Below are 9,746 nucleotides of genomic sequence, written 5' to 3' on the forward strand. Positions count from 1 at the left end.
CCTCTATTCTTTATTATTAAAATGTTTTAGTAATTTAATATTAGTTTTAATAGATGATCAACATATTAACTTGGACTAAATTAGTTAGTGGCTTGTCAGAACTATTTAAAACTCTCTTCTTCCACGAAAAGCATAAATATATAAATATCCATGCCAATTTAAATCAATTATTACGGGAGGAAACTTAGAAAGTACGTACACGAATAAAAAGTTTAAATTTGTCCGAAAAGGTATACTTTCGTGGAGAGAAAAAAGATAAGAATCTATTCTTAATATATTTCCCCATCTTTGGATTTAGGCCAAGAATCTCCTTCAAAAGTTGTATCTCAATACATCATCTTTCGACAAAGGCCAAGAATCTACTTGGTCTTTAAACAATCCCAGAGGAAAAGTATTAAACCAAAATTGTTTAATAATAATGGTGAACACTTCATCTCCCTCCTCCTCCTCTATCTTCTCTACAAAAATGGAAACCTCATTCATTCTTCCCACCAAACAAATGGCATTCTCTTCTTTCTCCCTCTTCTTCTCCCTACTCTTCTTCTCTCCTCTCTTTCTCAACGGTAACATCTTTTAAATTTTAGTATATGTGTTTTTGTATATCATTGTTTTGCTTGCTAATGAAACTGTTTTATTAACACATTGTTTTGAACAGAAGTCAATGCCTTCACCGGAACCTATGGAGTCAACTATGGCAGAATCTCAGACAACATACCACCACCCCAAAGCGTGGTGACACTTCTCAAAGCAGCGAAGATAAAAAACATCAGAATCTACGACGCAAACCATGATGTTCTCACGGCCTTTAAAGGGTCAGGAATCGAAATCATTGTCGGACTCGGTAATGAATTCTTGAAAGATATAAGCGTAGCAGAAGACCGAGCCATGATGTGGATCAAAGAAAACGTTCAGCCATTCGTGCCCGCAACCCGAATCCGGGGAATCGCAGTCGGAAACGAGATATTGGGTGGTTCGAGTTTAGAGCTCGGGGAAGTTCTTCTCCCAGCTGTGAAAAACGTTTACAGTGCTCTCCAAAGACTTGGTCTGGCCAAATCGATAGAGGTTTCGAGTCCACATTCAGAGGCCGTGTTCGCCAACTCTTATCCACCATCTTCGTGTGTGTTCAAAGAAGACGTAGCCCAGGTCATGAAACCACTTTTGGAATTCTTTCAGCAAATTGGGACCCCTTTCTACATCAACGCTTACCCTTTTCTGGCTTACAAAAGTGACCCTGAACACATTGATATAAACTACGCCTTGTTCAAGAAAAATCCTGGCATTTACGATACCAAGACCAATCTCCATTACGACAATATGTTCGATGCTCAGATTGATGCTGCTTACGCGGCTTTGGAGAAAGCTGGGTTCCCTAAAATGGAGGTGATAGTATCTGAAACAGGTTGGGCTTCACGTGGGGATAGTGATGAAGCTGGAGCCAATCTAAAAAACGCCAGAACTTATAACTTGAACTTGAAGAAAAAGCTGCTTAAGAAGAAGGGAACCCCTTATAGGCCCAAGACTAAGGTAAGGGCTTACATTTTCGCTTTGTTTAATGAGAATCTGAAACCTGGGCCTACTTCGGAGAGGAACTTTGGGCTATTTAAGGCTGATGGGAGTATCTCTTATGATATTGGCTTCACTGGGCTCGCTCCTTCTTCAGCGACATCTTCTCTATTGTCGTTTCAGGTATGTATTCAACGCATATATATAAGTTTGAGTAGTTTATACTATGTATGTATGCATATATATATTTTGATGATTTTGACAAGTTGTTTTGTTTTGTACCGTTAAAGGGTATTGGAATTCAAGGTTTGGTTCGATCCTCGTATTCGTGGGCTTTTACGAGCTGTGCTGCAGTTCTGCTCCTAATTTTATCGTCATGATGATGATGATCAAAGACTTTGACTCCCAGATCTATACGTTTGCTGACTACTTGAAAGAATTGAGACTCTTGAAATTTGAATTTTATGTACATTTGTATTGTGTATAATATATATTGCTAATTTATTCATTCAATTCCAAGTATATAAAATGCAACACAATTATTTTTCCATATTAGTGGATCACAAAAAGTTGTTTTCTCATAATCAATTAATCGCAAAATATATATGCTTTTTTTCTTACTTTCCTCCTCTGTTTTTCATTGTATTCAATTTAATGCAAAAAAGTGAATTTAGAAAAGATTAGTAATTTGTATTAATTTCTTCTGACTGACCCATTAGCACGGAAGCGAATTAGAAGCTTCGGTGATGAAGAAATGAATCGAAAGTCTCATGTCTAGAGGAGAAAGTTTCATAGTCCTAAATCTTTGGGAACTTAATATTAATTAGCCGATTGAAAAAATGACACTCTTATTAATGAGTTTAAGTTGACAAAATTACAAAAACTCGGAGCATTACAAGTGAAATGAAATAAAATTCTCCTATAAATTAAGACCAGATTGAACGGTACTGATGAGTTAATTAACAACCCAGAAACTTAATTCAGAACAATTAGCAAAGTAAGGACTAAAAATAGCAAAGTCTATAACTGATTTTCCGTTAAAACTTCCTTTTTCGTATTTGAAAAACCAAAATGATTATTATTATTTGTATTTTTAAAAGAAAAGGGACTATAACAGTTTGCTTTACTATTTTAGCGCAAGTAAAGGCTTAGTTAAATTGTAGACTTTGCTCAGAAGGGACTAAAGGACAACACGGACCATGGAACTTTAAAAAATGGATACCGATAATTTCGAAGGAGTAATTCAAAATATACACAAAAATATTATTCACAATAATGTGGCAGTTTGATCTAGCTAATCACATTTATTAAAACTGTTATCACTGTTTTAAAAAGCAGTGATACGTCACACGGTGTATAATATTTGAGGACAGAGTCTACATATCATTACTCAATTTCCAGGTTACCAACTATACGCCCTGGTTTTCCCGCGGGCTGATTAGCAGGTCGAGCCTCGGACTAATCAAGGTTAATCCGAGAACTTCCCCAGGTCAGAGATTTTTGTTTTCCAGGTCGTACCCACTTAGCTCGAGGTATCCTCAAGAACTCGCCAATGCTGCCCAAGACTCGGGGAAGGAGTTCTTAAGGCCGAAGGTTGGGTCAGTGAAGCAGCTCGCAACGAGCTGCTGCTCGTAGATCTCTGACCCTTTGTAAAGTCAACACACGCAAGATAAACGTGTCTATATCTGACATCACGTGTCTGATATCTCCCTGACTTCCCGGGCACGCATCAGGAACGTGCGCATTCAGACACCCACGGCTGGGTTGGGCCGTGCGGCCCATTATCTCCTTACATACTGATTAGACCACACTTATGTGTCAGGTTTATGAATTAATCATAAATGTTACAGAGTTGATATGACAAATGGTAAGGTCACGTGATGACCTCCCTACCAACTTCCAGGTGCCTTCTCCTATAAATATGGGGACCCTGGGAGTTGATAGGGGTTGGAAAAAATAGTCTTTGAAGAGCCATATACTTTGTAAACCAAATACATCAATAATATTAACTAGTGGAGTAGAAGGATTTTAACCTTTGAACCACTTAAAAACGTGTCTTGAGTCACATAGTTCATTCTCTAAGATTTCATATCTGTGACGGTTCTACTTTCAGCACTAATCTCTTTCTCTTCTTCTCTTAATTACCTGTTGGCGAAGAACCGCGTCAACACCAACCATTTATCATTTATGAATCCCAATTTCATATAATGTTATACAGTTATCTCTTCCGGTGCTTCCTGGTCAAGTTCCTATATAGTATATATGCCAATTATTTCCACGTCAACGCCGTGTTTTATACCCTTAAACCAAAACCCCAATTAGTCTTCCATTTACATTACTCTCCTAATGTTATTTATTGGTTCCATCCAATTTACAAGCTTGTCACATATGCATCGAGCTTCAATAGCGAGAGAGAGGGATCTAGCTAGAAAAATGGAAAAGTCGGCTATTGTTGTTGGTGTCATAGTAGCATTATTTTTGCCATGCATAGTTGAATCAACCGTGCATGTGGTGGGAGATGCCATAGGCTGGGACAACCGACAAAACTCTGCATATTATTCCAATTGGGCTGCCTCTAACAAATTCGCTGTTGGTGATGTTCTTAGTAAGATGGATTTAATTAGTGAAATTTTCTCCTTAAGTTTGTATTTCTTTTATTTAATTTATATGAAATAATATTTTAATTTTATCATATTTAGTATTTGATTAAATTTTGTAATTAATCGTGTCTTAATCTTGAGTTTGAGTGGTTTATAGTAAGAGTAATTTTGCAAATAATATATATATATATATTTTAAAAAAATAGTTTACTACAAATTACATTTTAAGGAGATGTTTTGCTAAACGTCCCTAACAAGATAATACATATAAAATAACTTCTATTTTAGAGTTATTTTGCAGTTTTGATTTTTTTTTTTCAAAATAATTCATGTCTTAAAGTTCCTGAATTGTAGGAGACTGTCTTACAAAAAAAATTATCAAAATTAGAGTGCAAAATAATTTCTTTTTAATAAAAGCTCTTTTGCCAAAGGGAGTACCCTTGATTAATCTATTTGTACTAATGTTTTCTTCAGCATTTAACTTCACTACCAACGAACACGACGTGGTTGAAGTACCAAAAGCATCGTACGATGGGTGCAGCACAGACAACGCCAAACAAACGATAAAAAATGGGCCAGCCAACGTCTCTCTGACGGAGGAAGGAGAGCATTATTACATATGCAGCATCAGCGGACACTGCCAAGCCGGCCAGAAGTTAGCCATCACTGTTCACTCCTCGTCAACCCCCGCCGTAAATTGCACGCCTTCACCGGCTTCATCTCCTACTCCCACACCCCAAACGGCCCCACCTACTACGCCAGGTAATTCTTGTCCGGCTCCCTCTATTCTGGCTGCTGTCTTTTTCTCTTTAGGGTTCATTGCCCTCAGCTTCTGTTTCACTATGTAGAAGTGACTTTCACGAATGAACTTGATTATATATTATATATATAATGATCATATGTAATAAATTTGGCCAAGATTTTGGTTTTTTTTGTTCTGACATGTATTCAATTTTGTAAGAGCTACTCGGCTAGCCCATCTACCATATTATTATGATTAATAATAATTTTAGGTTTTCCATGGGAAAATGTCTTTTTCGATATTATTATAACAAAAAAAAATTGAGTAGCACATGCGTTAATCAATGTTACGAAAGCATATATGTATGTATATATCTTCCAAAAGGACAATTTTAGACAGATGTATTAGAGAGGTAAATATTGTGTTATATCTAATATAAAAATTAATATATAGTTATTGGACACGATTTTTTTAAGCTCTATACTCCAATTCACAATTATAATAGCTCATAAAAAATTAATCTTTCAGTAATTCTTATTTGATATTTATTGAAAATATATAAAAAATAATAATTTTTCTTTATATTTTATTGTTGACAATTAGAGATAATAATGAAATAATAAAGGAAAATGTCTAGCATTTAATGTTTATTATTAAAAATAATACTAAAATAATAAAAATGGTATAAAAGTAAATAGAAAAGTGTAGCATTTATGGTGATAAAAAAATATGCATTATGCTATGTTGTGTATCAAATTTGAAAAGCACGTGCGAAATTTTTCACATCTTTTGGCATGTTTAACGCCCAAATCGTGACTACCACTAAGCGGTAGTTGTAGTAAGATAGGACGGTCGATCCACAAAGAGGTAACCTAAAATCAAAAGATTAGTGAAAAATAACAAAAAAAAAATTAGTAACAAGAAATAAATAAGAAATGGAAATAAAAAGATGTTTGAGATTTTGGTATTGTATTTTTGATAAAGTGATAAAATGAGATAAGTGAAATAAGGGTAAGATGTAATCAAGAGTTTGAGAAATGGAAAGGTTTCAAGAATCATCAATATGCTTGTTTAGTTACTTGATTTACAAAAATACATAAGTAAATAGTTCACATCTCAACATTTACTTGGAAAATCTAACATTAAAGTCTATATTCTTTTCTAATAAAAGTCTATTATTTGAGTTATAAAGTTCTTTACTTTAAAAGCACAATGTTAATCTTATGAAAAATCTAAAAATGACAAAATACCCAATGGCAATAATGCAATAAAAGATTAGACATAAAATTATGTATCAATATTACTTTTACTAATTAGAAGCACATAGAAAGAGCATGACTAATCCTATATATTATTAGCATAAGTAAATAAAGATAACAAAATAGAGATGGAGATGAAAGAACATAAATAACTCAAATATTTTATATTAAGAACAAAGTAAATCAAAGTAGCAAAATAGCATCACTAGCATATGGAATCATCACTGTTATCCCCATTTCCTGGAAGGGCTTTGGGCCTTCGCACTGGCCCGCGGTCGGTGGACCGACTCGGCATTCGGGCCTGGCCCAGGAACTCCAGATTGGGCCCGTTTAGAAGGGTCCGGGATGTCCCTCCGGGTTCATCTTCAGCTTGGAATGTCCCGAGGTTCCTCTGATGGGCCTGGGTCGGATGCGGCCCAGACTCGATGACCCCCTCAGCTTATAAATATGAGCTGAGGACAATAGGAAAAGGGAGAGAAAAAAGAAAAAGGGCAGAGACTCTATCCAGATATAGCCAGAAAACTCCATTGTAAAAGCTTCTTCTTGCTCTAATATATGGACTCGTGGACTAAGGCTAGTTAATGCCCCAACCACGTAAAAACCTCATGTCGATTTCCCATTTTCATTATTATCACTAGCAAATAGTATTCATTAATATAGTTGCCGAAAATCTTGGTTAACAGTTTGGTGCTTTCATTGAGAGCAGAAGGAACTAGCGCCAACGTCAGGCCTTTTTCTGCGATGGTGAACATGCGTCACACCACCTTCAACCCTACCAACCCAGAGCAAGGTAACGGAGACCCGCTACCTTCTTAGCACATTCCTCAAGACCTGCCTGAAGACGTGCCCCCTCAGACATCTCACCAAGATGAGTCGCAAGACTACGAGGGCGAGGCAGAGTACGAAGTAGAAAACGAAGAAGAGTACTACGAGGAGGAGAACGAGGGGGAGTATCACGATGAAGCCGCGGACCCCGGGGTCCCTCGCGACGATCAGCAAGACTCGGAGGTGACTAGACTGAGGCAGCACATCCTGTATCAGGAAGCCAGGATGGTTGAGCAGGCGGAGGCACACCGCCGGGTGCAAGAGTCCCTGCGAGCCCTGCAAGCACTGATGGTCGCGCAGGCTCTGGCAGCCAACCCAACAGCTGGCCCGCAACCAGAGACGCAACAACCCGCTCCCCAAGCGCAAGCCGGGGGCCCCAGGGGTGCCAGCCTGATCCGTCCCCCAGAGCCTTTTCCCGACACGGCTCCGAAAGTCCCGGACAAGGGGCGACGAACGACCCGGAAAAACATCACCCCCGTCGATAAAGCCGGGGCACGTTCCCGGCCGTTACCTAGGAAAGAGAAGGCGCGCCCTGTCCCAGGACGAGGCCGCCCAATCGATCCGCAGGGAGAACGGCCGCAGAACGATCAGCCCCGACACGCCCCAGGGGCGAACGGGCGGGAAAGGTCTTTGCACGCAAGTACCTCAGTCAACAAGAACCGTCGGGACCGGTCTCGCCACGAGGATCGCCACACTCTTAGCTCAGGAGACGACACTTCCCGGATAGATCTACGTGACGGACTGAATGCCCGAAAAGAGCGGGCCCGCAAGGAAAAAATCCTTCCTCGAGACGGCGACCTCAGGAACGACATCAATGATAGGAGGAACGAGAGAAGCCCCCTGGATGATAACACGGCCAAGAGGCTCATGGAGCAAATGGCCGCATTAAAAAAGGTCACTGACCGCTTGGTTCGCAAGCAGGAAGGCGCGGATACTGACTTTGACGAAGAGGATAAAGAGCCGTGTGCGAGGCACATCCTGGACGCCGTACTGCCCAAGGGGTTCAAGATGCCAAGCCTCACCGCGTACACTGAAAGCACAGACCCTAGGGATCATCTGTCCCGGTACAACCGACTCATGACCGTGGCCCACGTCAGCGACGACGGCAAATGCCTCTGCTTCTCCATCACGTTGGGCGGTCCCGCCGAAGAGTGGTGGAAAAGTCTTAAACTGGGTTCCATCCAAACGTGGTCCGGGCTACAGTCGGCATTCCGGAAGCAATTCGTGGCCGCCATGAGGATGGACATGCAAATCAGCACCCTCACCAATATTAAGCAACTACCCGCGGAGATGTTGAGAGCCTATATCCAGCGTTTCACTGAAGAAGCCTCCAAGACCAAGGTCGATGACGGACAGCGCCTGGTGGCACTGCAGTCTGGGATCCGGGCCGGGTCCCCACTCTGGGACGACATGCAGCGCAGTAAAGCCACCACTCTGGAAGAATTCATCAGGAGAGCCCAAGGGTTCATCAACTGGGAGGAGGCTCAGATCCAGGCCTTCGGATGGCCGCCGGCTCCTCACCCCATCCCTCAGACGGTTCCGAGTGGTGCGGGGCAGTTCCCTGCGCAGGCCTATGCAACGCCCCACATAGTCCCAGGGACGGCCATCGCGCCCGGTACCAGTTACACGCCTACGGTCTACAGCCCTGCTGCTTCGGGATACGCCCCGGCCCAGTCAACGCATTTCTCTGGTTATGGCATTGCGCCGGCAGGGCACAGTATGGCCCCCATCGTAGCCCAGCAATCGCAGACCGGAGTAACCGAGGCAAGCGTGAATCCCTCCCGGGGGAAGCGCTCCGGCAAAGGCCAGAACCGGCCGGAGCTGGCCAAAAAGGGGAAGAAGGGATACGAGCCCCAATATTCAGAATACACCAACTTGGTGGACACCCGGGAAAACATCTACCTGGCAACGGAAAGAGCAGTCCATAACCTCCATCTGCCATCTATGCATGAAGTTCCCGTGCAGCAACGGAGGAATAGGGACTGTCCGCGGAGACCAAAAAAGCGCTCGGAAGTGTTACCACGTCTCTGCCCGTCCCGTTTGTATGGTCCGGGAGGAGCCCGTCGAGCCTGCCCTCCGCCCGGTCGAGCGAGTGGTCCAGGATGAGGGCGATCTCGACCCGCGAATAGGAGACGAGCGTGTCCTGGAGCCAATGGACGAAGTAGAAGAGGTACGCATCAGCGAAACCGACCCGACTAGGGTCATCCAAGTGGGAAAGAGCCTACCGGCGGATATCCGGGCCGCCATTATCGCCCGAGTCCAGGAAAACCAGGATCTTCTGGCGTGGTCCCACTCCGATATGACCGGGATCGACCGCAATGTCATCTGCCACGAGTTAAGTATTGACCCAAACGCGACCCCGGTCCACCAGAAACGCAGACCATTGGGGATGGAAAGGGCCGAGGCCCTCAAGCTGGAGGTGGAGAAGTTATCTTCCATCAATTTCATCCGCGAAGCGATATACCCGGTATGGCTGGCCAACCCGGTCTTGGTGCCGAAACCCAACGGGACCTGGAGAACTTGCATCGACTTCACAGACCTCAACAAAGCGTGCCCGAAGGACTGTTTCCCGCTCCCCCGAATAGACCAAATGGTGGACGCTACGTCCGGTTACGAGATCTTAAGTTTCATGGATGCCTACTCGGGCTACAACCAGATCTCCATGCACGTGGCGGATCAGGAGCACACCAGTTTCCAAACCGACAAGGGCATCTATTGCTACATAGTCATGCCTTTCGGACTCAAAAATGCCGGAGCAACTTACCAGAGGCTCGTCAATTGAATGTTTCGGAACCAGCTGGGGCGAAACATGGAAGT

General features: G+C 42.5%; 2 protein-coding genes across 2 annotated transcripts; both read left to right on the forward strand.

Annotated features, from left to right (window-relative positions):
• Positions 1-405: 405 nt before the first annotated feature.
• On the forward strand, positions 406-2,011 carry LOC133796389 (glucan endo-1,3-beta-glucosidase 14). The gene is made up of 3 exons (XM_062233879.1): positions 406-563; positions 656-1,686; positions 1,794-2,011. Exons 1-3 carry the CDS (start codon positions 419-421, stop codon positions 1,881-1,883), a joined length of 1,266 nt encoding a protein of 421 aa, XP_062089863.1. The 5' UTR covers positions 406-418; the 3' UTR covers positions 1,884-2,011.
• Positions 2,012-3,875: 1,864 nt separating this feature from the next.
• Positions 3,876-5,124, forward strand: LOC133793590 (mavicyanin-like). Its single transcript, XM_062230903.1, has 2 exons — positions 3,876-4,108; positions 4,578-5,124. The coding sequence occupies exons 1-2, from the start codon at positions 3,892-3,894 to the stop codon at positions 4,949-4,951; spliced, it is 591 nt and encodes a 196-aa protein (XP_062086887.1). The 5' UTR covers positions 3,876-3,891; the 3' UTR covers positions 4,952-5,124.
• Positions 5,125-9,746: the final 4,622 nt, after the last annotated feature.

This window comes from Humulus lupulus, chromosome 8 (assembly GCF_963169125.1).
Source record: "Humulus lupulus chromosome 8, drHumLupu1.1, whole genome shotgun sequence".
In the NCBI taxonomy this organism is placed as follows: Eukaryota; Viridiplantae; Streptophyta; class Magnoliopsida; order Rosales; family Cannabaceae; genus Humulus; species Humulus lupulus.

Excerpts from the sequence above, each read along its gene's own strand:
- LOC133796389 (XM_062233879.1), top strand. The coding sequence starts at position 419 with ATGGTGAACACTTCATCTCCCTCCTCCTCCTCTATCTTCTCTACAAAA. Across the intron at positions 564-655 it reads CTCTCCTCTCTTTCTCAACG|AAGTCAATGCCTTCACCGGA; the intron begins GTAACATCTTTT and ends TGTTTTGAACAG. Across the intron at positions 1,687-1,793 it reads CTTCTCTATTGTCGTTTCAG|GGTATTGGAATTCAAGGTTT; the intron begins GTATGTATTCAA and ends GTACCGTTAAAG.
- LOC133793590 (XM_062230903.1), top strand. The coding sequence starts at position 3,892 with ATGCATCGAGCTTCAATAGCGAGAGAGAGGGATCTAGCTAGAAAAATG. Across the intron at positions 4,109-4,577 it reads CGCTGTTGGTGATGTTCTTA|CATTTAACTTCACTACCAAC; the intron begins GTAAGATGGATT and ends TGTTTTCTTCAG.